This window comes from Arabidopsis lyrata, assembly GCF_000004255.2.
Source record: "Arabidopsis lyrata subsp. lyrata unplaced genomic scaffold ARALYscaffold_1, whole genome shotgun sequence".
Classification (NCBI taxonomy): Eukaryota; Viridiplantae; Streptophyta; class Magnoliopsida; order Brassicales; family Brassicaceae; genus Arabidopsis; species Arabidopsis lyrata.
The window spans coordinates 23,595,057-23,613,163 of record NW_003302555.1 but is presented as its reverse complement, the minus strand read 5'-3'; the positions used below and the strand labels follow the sequence as shown (position 1 = coordinate 23,613,163).

At 32.7% G+C, this 18,107-nt stretch overlaps 3 protein-coding genes across 3 annotated transcripts; 2 read left to right on the top strand and 1 right to left on the bottom strand.

Annotated features, from left to right (window-relative positions):
- Window positions 1-2,789: 2,789 nt before the first annotated feature.
- On the top strand, window positions 2,790-5,397 carry LOC9327414 (F-box protein At1g47340). The gene is made up of 2 exons (XM_021012777.1): window positions 2,790-2,892; window positions 3,798-5,397. The coding sequence occupies exons 1-2, from the start codon at window positions 2,790-2,792 to the stop codon at window positions 5,165-5,167; spliced, it is 1,473 nt and encodes a 490-aa protein (XP_020868436.1). The 3' UTR covers window positions 5,168-5,397.
- Window positions 5,398-5,428: 31 nt separating this feature from the next.
- On the bottom strand, window positions 5,429-8,493 carry LOC9330102 (DUF21 domain-containing protein At1g47330). The gene is made up of 11 exons (XM_021012776.1): window positions 8,159-8,493; window positions 7,923-7,999; window positions 7,768-7,851; window positions 7,569-7,682; window positions 7,329-7,415; window positions 7,048-7,187; window positions 6,856-6,943; window positions 6,641-6,714; window positions 6,329-6,546; window positions 5,960-6,180; window positions 5,429-5,867 (listed from the first exon to the last, which is right to left on the bottom strand). The coding sequence occupies exons 1-11, from the start codon at window positions 8,334-8,336 to the stop codon at window positions 5,571-5,573; spliced, it is 1,578 nt and encodes a 525-aa protein (XP_020868435.1). The 5' UTR covers window positions 8,337-8,493; the 3' UTR covers window positions 5,429-5,570.
- A 6,299-nt stretch (window positions 8,494-14,792) lies between these two features.
- On the top strand, window positions 14,793-17,283 carry LOC9327413 (F-box protein At1g47340). Its single transcript, XM_002893994.2, has 2 exons — window positions 14,793-15,276; window positions 15,690-17,283. Exon 2 carries the CDS (start codon window positions 15,712-15,714, stop codon window positions 16,948-16,950), a length of 1,239 nt encoding a protein of 412 aa, XP_002894040.2. The 5' UTR covers window positions 14,793-15,276; window positions 15,690-15,711; the 3' UTR covers window positions 16,951-17,283.
- Window positions 17,284-18,107: the final 824 nt, after the last annotated feature.

Below are 18,107 nucleotides of genomic sequence, written 5' to 3'. Positions count from 1 at the left end.
CGGATTCGGATCGGTTTTCGGGACAAAAACTAAAAATTTGTTCAATTTAAATAAAAATCGGTTTTAGAGCCTGATTGGCAAGTGCTTTAGAGTCTTTACAAAGCAAAAAAATTTCTAAAGATTTGAAATACATCCAATCAAGCTTTAGAAGCTTTAGCTTTCTTTTTTTTTTTCTCACAGCCAAAATATTTCTTTAATTTATTTTTTTGGCTGTAGAAAGCCTTTTTTCCTAAAGCACATAATTTTCAACTTTCCAAAATTTTAAATTCTACAGCCAAAATATTACAGCAATAAAATCTACAGCCACATCAAATAAACCTACAGTCATATTTCTACATCAAAAAATGTAAAGCTACAGCTGTTACCAATCAGGCCCTTAATCTTACTAAACTTTGGTTAAATTTTGCAAAAATATGTATAACATTAACAAATATAACTAAAATTTTTCCGAAATCTAGGTTATTTAGAATATTTTTGTTATTTGCTATAAAATTACAACTAAATATAACTAATATTTTTGGATATATAATTTTTTTTTTCGATTTTCAGATATCCTTTCGGTTTTCGGTTCGGATCGGATTCGGTTCGGGAAATTCGGATAGAAGAATTCATTATCCGTTCGGATTTTGTGATTATTCGGTTCGGATTCGGTTCTGGATTTTTCGGATCCGTTTCGGGTCGGTTTTCGGATTTCGGATTTTATGCCCATCCCTACTTACAACTATGATCCTTACAACTATTTGAATATTTATATTCAATTTCTTACATTTATTTTTTTGAAATGTATAATTTTATATACTACAATAAACTTTTAAAATATTTTAATTTGCAACATTTAAAATTAGTTTTAATTGATATTTTTAAAGAATATCATCAATACTTAATAGATCAAAAAAGTTAAAAATTATAAATACTCTAATTTGATTTTTTTGAAACAAATATTTATAATAGGCGGCGGGTTAAACATAATGTATTATATGATGAAATGCGTTATGATCCTTACAACTATTTGGATATTTATATTTAATTTCATATAATTTTTTTTTAATTCATAATTTTATATACTACAATAAAAAGATTAAAGATTTTAATTTGAAACCTTTAAAAATAGTTTAATTAATATTTTAAAGAATAGAATAAATATTTAATAGATTAAAAAGATAAAAAAATTACAAATACTTTAATTTAATTTCTAAAAAGATATATTGAAAATATTTATATCAGACGACGGGTCAAATATATTGTATTAATAGTGGAGGTTGTCCCCCACGTGCACGGGGAAACTAAAAGAGTCCGTCGACTCTTTTGATTTTTATAAGGTTTAAATAAGTGTCTCTAGACGCAAAGTAGTGTGTTTTAATGCATGACTTTGGCTTTGTTTAGTAGAGTCCTATTATGCTAATAAAAAGTTATGATCCTTATAACAGACGGCCTGTTAAGATTATATGATGAGATGGGTTAAATAAGGTTTGACACTTCTAAATATTTGAAATTTTGATAATGCAAGCAATTTTATAAAAAAAAAATGAATAATAGATTGTGCAGACAATATTTTCATTTGGATTCTAAAAGTAAAATATAGACTCCACGCACTGATTGAATTTGATATTATTATATACCAAATATATGTTCATAACATATTCGATTATGCAAATAATTGGTAAATTCCGTAATTAGATCAAACAAATCTCTATTTCAACAACCAAAATATTAGAAATTCAAAAAAAAAGTTTCCTAAATTAATTCAAATTAATAGCTAACTTTCTTAATTAATTCAAATAATATACATTTTAGATGCGATTCATTTATGATATTTTAATTTTTGATCTAACTGAATTATATGCAATCTAATTTTGTGGTTGTTAACATAAGCTAACTAAACAATATTAATTTTGAAAAAATAATCTTATTTTTCGTTTTCATATCTTTAAAAATTATTCATAATTGAATACTATAGAAAAAGGAAAATATATTCATTCTAATATTATATATATGGACTGACAAAAAAATAATAATTTTTTTAATTACTATTATAATATATCACAACTTTATTCTAAAACATAAAATTTCTAAATTTTATAATTAATGAAATTCAACCCGTACTGTAGTACGGGTGATGATCTAGTATATAAATAAAACTCTAATTAAAATTGAATACACACATTAAACAAAATCTATGTAATTTTAGGCGGTCAAGGCGGTTACCTACGCGTCGCATGAGAGCCTAGCGCTTAGTCGGGGCCTAGGCGACCACGTAGACTGCCTTTTAGAACACTATGTAGTCTGCGTTTTAACCATAAACAACGTCGTTTTCACAACGGTTTTTCGGATCGGATCCCGGATACGGATCTGGATATCCGCGGATCTCGAATATTTGTCACAAGCCTACCTCCTATATCTTCTTGGTTCAACTGCTCTATACAATGTTTTTCAATTATACAATGTAGTTTCGGAAATTTGTTTTTCCTGGTTTTCTGGTTCAATTTCTCTTGTGTTGAAATTTGTCTTTGACTTTTACTTCCATTTGAAATTATTCTCTCATCCTCCATTTTATGGATTGAAGTCTCCTTTAATTAATGAATGGTGGTTACTTATATTTTTCTTCGGCAAAAAAGGAATTATTTGACCAATTTTCTCCCTCAACGTTTATTGGGCTCCAAATTCTGCTGACCTTTGTTTTGGGCTTGAAAGTTGTTTGAACTGGCCCATTTTTCATGTAACCTCTCTTACTTTTCTTACATAAATTTTATTGACGACATAGAAACAAAAAAAAAACTTGTCACAATAAAATGTTAAAAACAACTCTGATAAAAAAAATAATGTTAAAAAAAACTCTGATAAACTCTCCAAAACGTCGCCGCTGCTCATCCGTCTCCGCCGTTGGTAACGTCGGTGAGTTTTAAATATTCTTTGTCTTTCCTTCTCTAAATTTCTCTTATTTCGTGAAGAAAACCAAAAAAATCTCTTTTATTTTTGATTCCCTCTTTTACCTTTTACGTTTTTTCTTCTAGGAATTATGTTTCCGACTCGCATTTTTCTGTTCAAATTTTGTCTCTGTTACATTCTTTACAAAAAAAAATCTCTTCTTTTTCGATTATTTTCTCTATTTACATCTGCTCTTTTCTTCTAGGGTTTAAGTTTCAGAGCTCAGATTTTGTCTCTGTTACATTTTCAGTTTCACAAACAGAACTTCAATAAGGTGTTTGATTTACCGAGAAATCCAAAATGTTCTCAACCTTGGTCATTGTCTCTAGCTTTAAGTTATCATTTTTGGCTATTGTAGCTACCTTAAGCTTTGCTATTTGGTTAAAGTTATGATTTTTTTGTTAGTGTAGCTATCTAAAGTTTTGATTTTTGGTTATTGTAGCTATCTAATATTTTGATTTTTGGTTATTGTAGCTTCCTAAAGTTTTGTTTTAGGTAAAAGTTATGATTTTTGGTTATTGTAGCTATAGAATATTTTGATTTTTGGTTATTGTAGCTTCCTAAAGTTTTGTTTTTGGTAAAAGTTATGATTTTTGGTTATTGTAGCTTCCTAAAGTTTTGATTTTTGGTAAAACTTATGTTTTTTGGTTATTGTAGCTATCTAATATTTTGATTTTTGGTTATTGTAGCTTCCTAAAGTTTTGTTTTTTTGGTAAAAGTTATGATTTTTAGTTGTTGTAGCCAGCTAAAGTTTTGATTTTTCGTTTGAAATGCTCTTGTTTTGCTGTAGCTCTCTAAAGGGTCGGATTTCAGTTACTCTCTCTAGTTCTTAATATGATTTTTAACATATCTCTCTCTTTGTGTTGGATCAGCGAATAGATCGATCATGGTTTCTGTTTCCCTCCCGAAAGAACTCATCCTCGAGATATTGTCAAGATTGCCTGCAAAGTCAGTTAAAAGGTTTCATTGTGTGTCGAAGCAATGGTCATCAATGCTTAGTCGTCCACATTTCACAGAGTTGTTCCTGACCAGGTCCTCCTCTGCTCAGCCGCGTCTCTTATTCGCCATCGAAAAACGTAATCAGTGGAGCTTCTTCTCGTTGCCTCAGCATCTGACTCCATATGAGAAGTCTTCGTCGTTGTCTCTTGTAGTAACCCCTGAATTTCACATGAAGTTCCCTCCAGATGGTATGCAGATCTATCCTCGTCATGACCGACGGTTTTCATGTGGCTATGCCTCTGGTTTGATGTATTTCTATGGTATGTGGATCAACGAGAGGGCTTATGATGGAGTGCCTGTGATATGTAACCCTATAACAGGACGGTATGCGACCTTACCGTTTCTGGAAAGGTACAGAAAGGCGTTTAGCTTTTTCGGGTTTGATCCGATTGACAAGCAGTACAAGGTGTTGTTCATGGCTTACCCATCTGGTCCTGATCCTCATAGAGTTCTGACATTTGGAGCTGGTGAAATGAGTTGGAGAAAGATAGACTGTTCAGTAAGACATGACATCGCCAGTGATGGGATATGCATCGATGGAGTTGTGTATTACGTAGGTGATACATCTGAGTTTATGACTGCTTTTGTGGTAGTTTGTTTTGATGTTAGGTCTGAGACATTCAGCTTCATTTACCCAGGAAGCTATTGTGAAGTGATAAACTACAAGGGAAAGTTAGGTTTGATTTTTTATGATGATTACGCTGATGATGCTATTGAGTTGCGTCTGTGGGTTCTAGAGGACAAGGAGAAAATGGAGTGGTCAAAGTATGCCTACAAGTTGAGGGATGATAAATTCTTGGCTAATTACGTTTCCATTGTTGGAGTGAGTGCTGCGGGTGAGATTGTTCTGTCAATGGCTGATTATATGTCTAAACAACAGTTTTATGTGTTCTACTTCAATCCCGAAAGGAACACACTCCAATGTGTTGAAATTCAAGGCTTTGAAGAATACCATGGAGTGTTCGACAAGCGTAGCAGAGTCCGCGTCTTTGTAGATGATTGCAGTAGTTTCTACCGTTTTGCAGACCATGTTGAGTATCTAAATGTTGACGAACCGAAGCTGCTGAAGTCAAAAATCTATGATGGTCCAAATGCGAAGGTAGAAGAAGAAGAGGAAGAAGAAGAAGAAGAAGAAGAAGAAGAAGAAGAAGAAGAAGAAGAGGATGAAGATGAAGATGAAGATGAAGATGAAGATGAAGATGAAGAAGAAGAAGATGAAGATGAAGATGAAGAAGAAGAATAAGATCAATTGAGTTAGGGTAAAAGCAATGGGCATGTCTTTTGGTGCTTATCTATGAGGTTACGTTCTTTAGTTGTGTAATAAGTGAAGTTTTTGTCTGGTAAATCCCATCTCTCTTAAGTACTAAATCGCTGATTCTAGAGTTTACTGTGTCTTGTAGCAGATTGCAGTAAATCAGTTTTGCCAAATACTGTCGATTTCTTTGTTTGGTTAAAGTAGAATGTTACCAATAAGAACTTTGTAGTTTAGCTTATTTTCTTTCTGTTGGTAAAAGATCCATCCTTTTCTTTACGTACAAAGAAACTATTAACCAGTCTTAATCTCAAACATAGACAAACGATTCTGTTAAAGAAACCATCTTTTAAGAATATATAACTATCTATCTTCTTCACTCATATATGATATATCATAAAGTTTGGGTGGACTCTTCATGTTTTGGTGCCATGGAGTGGGAAGAATCTGAAGGCTTTCTCGTAGGACTTGATACTGAAGGTTTTCTTGTGGGACTTGAACTTGATGGCTTTGTTGTAGGACTTGAATCTGGTGTGGCCATATGAGATGTTCGGTTGGGACTAGTGGAACCCGAAGATGATTGCGTGATCGAGGTTATTACGCTTGGTAGATTCTCCTGAGAAGCATGCATGTTAACTCTTATCCTGTTGTGGATGTTTACGTACTCATCGGTTTCGTCAAGGATCTCTTCCTGAAAAATCAGAGCAAGAAACGAATGCCTATGATTCTTTACTCTCTAATGCTAATAAGTGAAGTAGATGCTCATGTTTCGGTTTGAGTTACCTGAAGAAGCTCTTCGATAACATCCTCCATGGTGATAACTCCTACAACTTCTTCATTGGTAGGGAAATCAGGTATGGGAGTATTCTCAATATCCAAAATGCAGAACGAACAGCCTCTATGTCGCTTCTTAGCTGGAGCAGCCAATAGACTTGTTTTCCCCTGCTGCTCCTCACCGTTCTCACTCTTGCCGGATTTTGCATCTCCGGTTTCAATTTTGAATACTACAGTTCCAAAGAAACATTAAGCTAACATGTGTTCATGTTTATCTATGAAATGTCTTTAAGTCATGCTGAGTCAAATCTCCCGAAACAAGTGAAAGTTGTTTTCATGTTTATCTATGAAATGTCTTTAAGTCATGCTGAGTCATACCTTCCTTCTCTGATACCTTAAACTGAGCTTTTGGTTTCCTACAACTGTCCTTAAAAAGTTCGTCTTTCGTATTCTTGTTCTTCCTGCGTTCAATACCACTTTCACTTGTTTCGGGAGATTGCTCCTGCTCGTCAAGATCCTTGTAAACAACTGCTATGTGACTGTGACCCTTCTGGAACTCATTTAGGATATCGTATAGTGGCATTGTCTCAGAGACACTGGAGAAAAGAAAATTTCTTATGAACATGAACTCTGTGTATGCATTAAATCCTGGTCGTAAAGAAAGAAAGTAAGCTTTAAAGATTCATTTACCGCGGAATTTTTCTCATGGACATTTTTCTCAGAGGAACTTCCTTTCTGGCATCAACTGCCAAAAGATTTTTAACCTGTATCAGCAAAAGGGGACATTACATGCTGTGAAGCTAGACAATACAAAAACAAAGTCTTCTAGTACCTAAAAGATAAGAAAAGATATAGAAACATCAACTATCCAAAAATAATGGAGTGTCGATATGAAAGATAGGTACCAGAATGAGCCCAATTATATGTGTCGGATTTCTGAAATAAACAGGAACTCTGCTATGACCAACTGACATTATTGTATTCAAAGTTTCCCTGTATAGTAGAAGATAGCAAATTATAACTCCAAATTATAAATAAGCATGATGAACAAGTGTAAATAGAAGATAACTGAAGCAAAACAAAAATAAAGAACCCACAAATTAAGAGTTGTATCAAGCTCAAGGGAAAATGCATTCGATATGGGAGTCATTGCATCTTTTGCTGTCTTTTCAGTTAATTCAAGTGCACCCGTGATGATAGAAGTCTCATCGGTTGTTAGATCTCCACCTTTCCCAGCCTAGTAAACAAGAATTATGAACAAAAGTCTGTCAGAAAAGTTGGCTCTAAGAGACACACCAGTCGACACAGCTTCAGTTTTCAATTGCAAGGTCATAGCGAAAACATCACTAATTGACATATTCCTAAGCTCACTGCTTACCTCATTTCCATGGAAGTTCACAAATGTCTTCAGCTCTGCTCTCCGTAAAAGAACACCATGTCCCTTACCCAACATCCAATCAAGAACCTGAAAGTAACAATGTCTACCAGAATTGAGAAACTTTGCAATAAATGAACAAGTTTTATCCGAGCATTTTCAATTAAACCAAAAAGGAATAACAATTTCAGTGTCTATAAGCTGATTTTCAAAACAGACAATTTGGTTCACACTCTTCTCTACCTTGCTGATTGGATATGAAATAGGGAAGAACAATATAAGAAGAACACGAACAAAAGGAGCCATTATCGCTCCAACCTTGAGCCCGTATCGAGTACAAACTGCTTGTGGCATTATCTGCAGATACTCAACAGCAAAACTATAATCAAAAACTGTACAAAATCGAAACGAAAAAAAAAAACTTAGGTAACAGATGTAAAACCTCTCCAAACACCAGTATAAGAGTCACTGAAAGAAGAATAGCTAACCATGGAGGCACAATTTTATCCAAAAATATTGGTAGAGCCTACAAACAAAACATGAAGGGATATCATCAAAGCCATATATACAAGTCTCTGCATCAAATACAAGTGTTACCTCCATAGCCATAGAGTTTCCGATCAAAAGTGTACATAGCAACAGATGCTGATTCTTCACCACTGGAAATATCTTACCTAAGAACCAAAACAGAGCAACAGATGCTAATTTTTCCAGATACGATCACTTGTTTACACTTATATCGATGAACACAACGAGATTAAACCAACGAAATCTTCAAAATTTCACCAGAATCGTCATCAATTTCAAATTAAACAAAGGGAAAAAGCTCTAACCGGCGTTGATTCGATCTTGAGGACGACCAGATTTGATGAGAACTTCGAGGTCGACTAATCCAAGAGACATGAGACCAAGCGTTAAACCAGCCATCAAACCAGCGAACGCTACAAGAGCTATGATTATCACGACGTAGAGCGAGAACGTGGTTCCGCAACACGGAATATCCGACGCCATAGTTTAGAGTTACCGGAATCTGAGAATTTTCCGGCGAAATTTGATGTTTTTGTTGGGGAGAATTCGGCGAGAGAGATGATTTAAGAGTGACTCTTTGAGGTTAGTGCGTATCTAATTCAGACGATCATCTTTTCTTTTTTTTTTTTTCAATTTTATCAAACGCATTAATTCGACTTTCTCCTTTCCTTATTGAGTATTTATTTAATACTATTGTTTTTGAGATCTAACCGGAATAAATGTCCGGTTGAATTTTACTACCAATCTGGTGGTGATGGTGGACCAAACGTTTTTTTGTGAGATATTCAATAATTTTTTTTATTTAAAAACCTTAATCTAGAGTACAAAAGTATATAGAAGAAGATAACATGTGATTTTAAACGACATTTTGTTCTTAGATCTGGTTAACAAAATTTTCTTTATTTTTTACTATTTTAAACAAACTTAAATCAAATTAAAAATAATGCATGTTGCACCCAAGTTGTATAATGATTTGTACTACTACACCCAAGTTTATCATGCATGTTGTTTTGACAAAAGAAAAAGAAAAAAAAATGGATTATATAATTCTATTCTGTTTTCTAGAAATCAAAATAAAAATCAAGATTTAAGTTATAATTGCTAGTAAAATAAATATAGTTTGTTAATATATTAAGCTGACAGAAACAAGTATTGGTCCAAACATTTATAAATTTTTGGTATTAGAGTAAGGGAGAAGGACTTACTTCAACATGTGCATTTTTTTTTTTATATTCACCAACTTTTGATAGCATACTTATTTCAATTTAAACAAGACTCTTATCCAAATAAACTACATGAATTACCAAACTTGAACTAAAAAAAAAAGAAAAAAGTTCCTAACTTTTTAACCAATTTAAACCGAAATACATATAGCAAAAATATCTATAAAATCACTACCTGAGCGGCTGAGCCGAACCAAACCAAACTAAATTTTTGTACAATTAACTAGGATTTGACCCGCGGTACACCGCGGGTTAATTATTTGATTTGATTTTAATCTTTTTATAAACTGATGAATTTGTTGTATATAATATTTTTTTGTTGTACACCGCGAGTCACATGCGTTGTAACTAAAAATAGAAATTTTAAGTTGTATTTGTTTTGTTTAGTGTTTAAAATTGTATAATTGTATTTTGATTTGTTAATCCTACGATTTCACCCGTGATATATTGTCCCGTATTAATATCAATCCAAACCCGTCCCACCATATAATCCATTCCCGTAAAATTGAACATCATTTTGTTATTTCTTTTAATAACGCTTTTATTTAAAAGACATATAATTCAAGTCAATTTAAAAGTTTTCTTTCAAATGGTTTCCATAATATATATATATATATATATATATATATATATATATTTAAATTAGTGTGGGTTTTTGTACCAACCCGTAAAAATAATTTATAATTGTATCTTAAAATACTAAATAATTATATTTTGATTTGTTAATTTTAGGATTTCAACCGTGGTATATTGTTCCCTTTTGGATAATTGTAAAAATTAAGGAAATATCCGAATGACTCATTTTCGGGACAGAGTAAAAAAAAAATATGACCTGATTAAACGCGCAAATTTGTTCTTAAAAAATATTAATATAGATTGTACACATACTTTTTTCTTTATCGATTGAATAATATATGTCTGTTTTAAAAAATTTAAATCACAGCGTATTGCAAAAAAAAATCGGAAATTTTATTAACTATATAAATTTTATAATAGTTCAAAATAATATAAATATAAGATCATATAAAAGTGAAATGAGAATCATATATTTATGTTTAAATTAGGTAGAGAAGTTTTAGGAAATTAGCTCAAATTTGTTATATTAGCATTAAATCATCATATTTGATTTCCTTATCTATAAAAATCATAGAGAATATGCCATAAATAAAGAGTTCATGTATAGTAATTAGTTGAATATATATATATTTTTAGATTTTATTAAATAATTTTGTTTTAAAATTTTGCCAACATTTAAGGGAAGATCCAATTGAAGATTTCCGGGTCAAAATTGAAACAAAATTCGACCCGATTAGGATCCCTTAAAAGTGTTGCAAAAATGTATAGTAGATTTAGGCAGTGTTCAAGAAAGCACTAGGCGCTAAGCGGGCGGTGACCCAGTGCCTAGCGCCTAGAACGTCTAATCGGGGCCTAGGCGGTTTAGACGTTTATAACATAAAATATTATAAATATGATATTATATATAAAAGTTATATAAAATGTCTATATAAAACTAAAAAGTATGAAATTATAAACAAAACTAGATAAAACATTTATTTATATTTATATTAAACAATATATAAATATGTATAACTATATATATATAAATAAAACTCTAATTAAAATTGAAAAAAATACATTAAACAAGATCTATGTAACTTTAGGCGTTCAAGACGGTTATCTAGGCGTCGCATGAGAGCCTAGCGCCTAGTCGGGGCCTAGGCGACCGTCTAGACCGCTTTTTAGAACACTGGATTTAGGTAACCCTTAGTTCTAACCAGAACACTCGAACAGATTTGAACCGTAATGCAATTCGTTGTACAATTAAAATAATAGAAAAATGTTAAATAAATATGTCCTAACCCCTTAGTTGATCAAACTAGTTTCAGCTCTTCTCGTCGAGTGAGCTAGTAAGATTAATTCAAATACTACAAAACTAGATTTTAACTCGCGGTACACCGCATGATGATTTACTTTTTAAAGTTAGTATATACTTCTTCCGTATAAAAAATATTGATTTTGTAGAGTTTTCACACTAATCAAGAAAAACATTTAATGTTTAGTTATAAAGACACTATTTATTCATATTAAACCATTTTTCATAGCTATTAACCAATATTTTTTTTTTTTTGTCAACCGCTATTAATTAAGACTCAAAAGAGCCATTCTTGAGGAATGTTGTTTACATACGTGATATGATGCGGTTCGGTACGTACGAACATTTCGTGCCAATTTATCCGCTTTTACATTTGCACTACGAGAAATTAAAGATAAAGAAAAATTTGTGAATTCCTCTTTGTCGCTCTGTAACTCCTCCAAATACGCTGAAAATGCCAGCCATTCGGTTGGAGAAGACACCATCTTCACCAGGTCTGAACAGTCTGTGAAAAAAGCCACATCTTGGTTATCGGCACCTATCATGCACTTCATTTCCCAAAGAAGAGCTTCCACTTCGGTATGTAAGGGAGAGAGACTTCTACGTAGGTTTGCAGCTCCCATGGTTGGCGCCTCTCCATTAACTGAGGTACATACCCAGCATGTACCTGAAAATTTATCACTTTCTTTCCACGATCCATCGATGAAACAACGATGACCAGAGTAAGAGGTATCCTGAGAAATATCCCTAACTCGAGGTCGAGTATCCTGAACCAACGAAACAAGATTTTCAGCATGTAGCTCGACTTGAGCTGCTTGCCACGATTGTGCCTCTTTTTCCGCTAAACATAAAACCTCACGTGGATCTTTATCCACATTATCGAAAAGCTTCTCATTTCGTGCTTTCCAGATATACCAAATTATCCAAGGATATGACGTTGAATCGACTTCTGAGGGTATTCTCCAAAATAAGTGGTCCAAATTTGTATAAATAGACGCCGAAGGAAACGTTCCTGGAACCGTAGGTATCTGCGAAAGCGTCCAAATTTGCCGTGCAGGGTGGCATTCAAAAATTGTATGATTAATAGTTTCCACTTCCGCACCGCACCTTGCGCATCCTATGTCACAATTTATCCCTCTTTTCCGCAGATTCTCTGTGACCGGAACACAACCTGCTAACATTTGCCACAAAAAGTGACGTAGCTTCGGCGGACAATGCACTTTCCAAGTATGTGCTTTTAGTAAATTGATTTGTGGGCCAATAAATGACAAAGTATTTTCCTGGTTTTCTAGCCGGGCCGTATGATATCCAGATTTAACTGAATATTTTCCGGATTTTGTGAAATGCCAACCTAGACTATCCTCCTTTGTTGGCGCACCCAAATGCAGAGCGCATATCAGAGAGACATCTTCCGGATTAAAGAGCTCATTTAAGAGATCCATCTTCCAAAAATTTGTCCGTGTATCTACAAGATTATTAACTTTTAAAGACAGGTTAATAATTGAACCATTGCTTCTTGCTGGTCTCGGGAATTGAGCTGGAATCCACGGGTCTTCCCAAACTGAGATGGAAGCCCCATATCCGACTCTTTTAATAAGTCCTTTATTAACCAGAGATCTAGCTGAACATATACTTCTCCATCCATAGGATGGAGAGTATGATTTAATATTATCCAGAGGATTGGATTTGCGAAAATACCGACCTTTGAAAACTTTCGCAAATAGAGAATCTGGGACCGTAATCAAACGCCATAATTGTTTTGCCAGTAGAGCCGAATTAAAATCATCTACATTTGGAAAACCCAGTCCACCTTCCGACTTACTATTACACAGTTTGTTCCACGCCATCCAATGTATACCTCTAGAATCACCATTTGAACTTCACCAGAATTTTGCGACCGCACTTGTAAGTTTAGAAGTAATTGTTTTCGGTAGTCTGAAGCATGACATAACATAAGTTGGTAATGCCGCAGCTACCGATTTAATCATTACTTCTTTTCCGCCTTTTGATAAAAATTTTGCCGACCAGCCATTTATCCTTGTTTGTAACCTATCTCTAACAAACGAAAATATTTTTGTCTTCGAACCTCCTAGACTTTCCGGTAACCCTAAATATGAGCCCATGCCACCAAGGTTATTAATTCCCAATACTGCTTTTATTTCCGGCTTGATTGCTTCCTCCACTTCGAAAAAATTGATTTTCTGTATATTTTGATCAATTAATGTTAATAAGTTGTGAATTTCAAGAACCATTAATTAAAATTTTTTAAATTTGATGAACTACTATTGGTTAATAGATTTGGGGACAACAGCTATAGTTTACAATTGTTATTAATACTAGATTTTAACCCGCGGTGTACTGCGGGGCTATAAATTTTTTGAAAATTATCTATTGTTTTGTTTGATTTAAATATACTTATTATATATATATTACCCCGCATTAAACCCGCAGGTCGATTTTTGATAACTAAAAATTGAAATTTTAAGTTGAATTTATTTTGTTAATATTGTTTGTTTTGTTTAGCATTTATTGTATTTTGATAGTTAATTCTACGATTTCACTCGTAGTACCGCTTCGTATTAATATTGATTCAAACCCGTCCTACCATATAACCATATCCCGTGAAATTAAACATTATTTTCTTATTTTTTTATAATATTTTAATGTATAAAACATATATAATTTGAGTTAATTTAAAAGTTTGCTTTAAATGGCTCCCATAATATATATATTTTTAATTTTATAGAGTTAAAATATCATTAATATAATATACTTTTTATAAAATTTAAATATTATATAACTTTGAACGTTTTATCATCTTAAAATATTTACAATGTTTAAACTTCTTATAAATTCTTATAAAGTTTAAATATTTATAATATTTGAAACTTCATAAAAGTTTTAATATCGATCCAAACTTCATAATTGTATTTTTGTTGTTAATTCTAAGATTTCACTCGTAGTATATCGTTCTGTATTAATATCGACACAAACCCGTCACACCATATAATCCCGTCCCGTGAAATTAAACATCATGTTATTTTTCCTTTTAATAATAATTTTATTTAGAAGACATATAATTCGAGTCAATTTAAAAGTTTGCTATTAAATTGTCTCTATAGTATATATATTTATAATTTTTATAGAGTTCCAATGTTATTAATATATAAACTTTTTTATAGAATTGAAATATTATAGATACTTTAAAAGTTTTATGAAATTTAAATATTTATAACATTTAAATTTCTTATAAGTTTCAAATTAATAATATTTAAAATTCTTTTAAAGTTAAAATATTCATAATATTTGAAACCTTATGAAATAATAATAATCTAAAATAACATATTATTCCATAGACATAAATAATATTTATATATTTGGTAATAAAGTTTTTTTTGGAGTTAATCTAATTTATAACTAAACAAATTATTTATAGCCAAAATGAGTTTGGTTTATAATAAGTAATATAGCAAAATGAGTTTGTCAAATAATGAATAGTAACCATAATTTAATAAATGTACATTAAAATAAATATATTTAAAAAATGAATTACTTAAAAAAATTGGTTTGTCAAAATTAATTAATATCTTTACTATATTATGGAAATGATTAGTTATGGTTAAGATATTGTGTTAAGATTTTTTTGGTAATTAATATCTTTGATTTAAAATTTTAAAATTAAATAATCAATGCCAGTGGCATTGCTTCGTAAATACTTTCAAACTTTATGATTTATTTGCTAAGTGTACTCCAAAAATGTATATATAGATATGTCATGTGGAGAAAGATCCCACAATTTGTATATGTATTGAAATAGGTCTTAGTAACCAAAATTGAGTGCTACATGTACGTAGTTCAAATTACAAAGGACAAAAAAAATACACACAACTCAAACCAAATAACATGCACAAATGTTCAACAAGGTAGAGAGAGAAATGAAGCCATCTACTGATTTTACCTGATAAGAAGGGTCAAAATATTGCGTTGATGAGTTTGTTGGAAGAAGGAGTCTTCTTGAGTCATTCTTTTTCGGAAGAAAATCCGGTGGTTTGCAACAAAGTTATGATAGAGAGTAATCAGAATTACTATGGCAATGAGTGTTGGTTTTATTTCTTATTTTCCTAAACAAATATGCCCTAGACCTCCTTATGTTTTTATCTTTCGGTGTTATAAATAGGAGTAGTTCCTAATTATTGTAGTCAGTAGTCACCTTTAATTTTTGTAGGTTTTACTGCAACAAACAAAAAAAAAAACCTATTGGACTTAAGTTACCACCGGCCTTTTGTTTCCCTCTCCGCCGCTTATTTCTCCACCATTCGTCTCGTCGGTGAGTTTTAAATATTCTTTGTCTTTCATTTTCATAAATGGTGAAGAAAAAAATACAAATATCTCCTTTTTGATTCTCTTTATTTTTTATATTTTAGGGTTTGTTCAAATTTTGTCTCCGTTACATTCACGATTTCATTTCACAAACAGAATTTTATTATAACAATTTAAAATATGGTATAAATCCAAAATTTTCGTCAACTCGGTTTCGTCTCTATCTTTGGTTAATTAATCTTGGTTTGTTTCAGAAATTTTCTGCTTCCTAAAATTATGGTTTTTGGTTATCATTTTTTGAAATCCTCTCGTTTTACTATGTATAGCTCCTCTAATGTCTCATTTTTCAGCTATGGTAGCTAGGCTTTCTCTATTTTTTTTTTCTCTTAATTAATATTAGTGATAACATATCTTTCTCAGTTTGTGTTAGATCAGACCGATCATGGCTTCAGATTCCATACCGACTGAACTCATCCTCGAGATATTGTCGAGATTGCCTGCAAAGTCAATTGCGAGGTTTCATTGTGTGTCGAAGCTATGGGCACCAATGCTTAGTCGTCCATATTTCAAAGAGTTGTTATTGACAAAGTCCTCAGCTCAGGCTCAGCCGCAGCCGCGTCTCTTTTTCGCTATCGAAGGAAAAGATCAGTGGAGCTTCTTCTCGTTACCTCAGCATCAGAGTCCATATGAGAAGTCATCATCGTCTTTTGTAGTAACCCCCAAATTTCATATGAAGTTCCCTCCAAACAATATGAGGATTTATCCTGGTAATGACCGACGATTTTCATGTGGCTATGCTTCTGGTTTGATGTATTTCTATGGTATGTGGATCAAACAAGAGCATTACGATGGAGTTCCTGTGCTATGTAACCCTATAACGGGACGGTATGCGAGCTTACCTTATCTGTATAGGTACAGAAGGGCGTATAGCTTTTTGGGATTTGATCCTATTGACAAGCAATACAAGGTATTGTGCATGGCTTACCCATGTTGTCCTAATCACCATAAAATTATGACATTAGGAACTGGAGAAATGAGTTGGAGAAGGATAAAATGTTCCTTAAGACATGAGAATGTGAGTGAAGGGATATGCATCGATGGGGTTTTGTATTACTTAGGTGACACGTCTGAGAGGTTGAATAAATTTGTGATAGTTTGCTTTGATGTTATGTCTGAGAAATTCAAGTTTATTTATCCGGAAAGCTTTTGTGAATTGATAAACTACAAGGGAAAATTAGGTGTGATTTATTATGATGATTATGATGATGACGCTATTGAGTTGCGTTTGTGGGTTCTAGAGGATGCGGAGAAACAGGAATGGTTGGAATATGCCTACACTTTGAGGGATGATAAATTCTTAGATCATTACGTTTCCGTCGTGGGAGTGACTGCTTCGGGTGAAATTGTTTTGTCGATGGGAGATTTTACATTTAAACAACCCTTTTATGTTTTCTACTTCAATCCCGAAAAGAACACTCTCCAACGTGTTGAAATCCAAGGTTTTGGAGAATACCATGAAGCGGTCAACAATCCTAGTAGAGTCCACTTCTTTGTAGATGATGCTAGTAGTTTCTACCGCTTTGCAGACCATGTTGAGTATCTCAATGTTAACGATCCAAAGCTACTTAAGTCAAACATCTATATTACTCCATTTGACGAAGGATATGTACATATAGAATAAGAACCATCATCATCAGAAGAAGAAGAGAATGAGAAGCTCACTATCAGAAAAATCAACAGATTAGTCCAAGCGCGAAATGGAGGTGGAGCATTGGGCCAACATCAACAGAACAATTCCATGATGCAGTTAAAACTTGCAACGGTCAATAGCAGAGCGTACTCTGTGCGTGATAATAATACGGCTAAGCAACCTCACCAAATCAAGCTTTCAAATAAATTCGGAGCACTCTTGGATTATGAACAATGAGCTATTAAGACACCTGGCCATTCTCTAGATTGTTATTCTCTTTTTTATTAATATCAAACTATGTACTCATTAATCAAGAAATAAAGATGTAAGTTTGAGTCAGCTTCTTCAATCCTTTACACTTTTCTTCAACTTTTTCGTTTATCTTACATGGTACAGATGATTTTCTTGACGGAGAAGTAACCTTAGATTATGTTTCGTTGTGCTGAAAGGTTATGGGGTTTTTGTAAAGCTAATGGAAGAGGTGGTTCGGTACTGTGGCAGTGGTGAATAACTAAAGCTAGATAGATTTGGGCTTCTTACAGAAACCTAACATGACCAAAAGTGATAATGTTTATGTCTTTCTTCTGACTTGCGACATTTTAGTGTTAAATTTCTCAAACTTCTGCTTTTCTTTCTAGGAATTTAATTACATTCTATGAGATTTGCTGGATGAAACTAATGCATAAGCGTGAGCTAATCAAATGAGATGTTCCTAACCAAAAATATTGAGAGGAAATTACAACGATGTTAGGAACTTGCTTATTATATGAGCATGAACAAAACAAATACACTGTTTACAAAAAAAAAAAAAAAAAACACTGTTTGGCCAATCCATTAACAATAGGAAAAATCATTGCCAGCTACACGAACTATACGCCAACACATCATCACACATGCAGACGATTTTAATGTTTCGCTAACTACACGAACTATTGGTATTACATACGGACATCCCCGAACTATCATCGGTTATGTGTGCACTACAAAAAAAGTGTGCATTGATAGCATATTCGGATAGCACGGATTTTGCAAATGCTATTAAAGATGATATCGAGGGATTTGTAACTATATCGTAGCATTTGAAAAATGCTAAGCCCTATAATAGCAAAGAAGAGACGTAGAATCACTTATGACCGCCAAAACTTTGC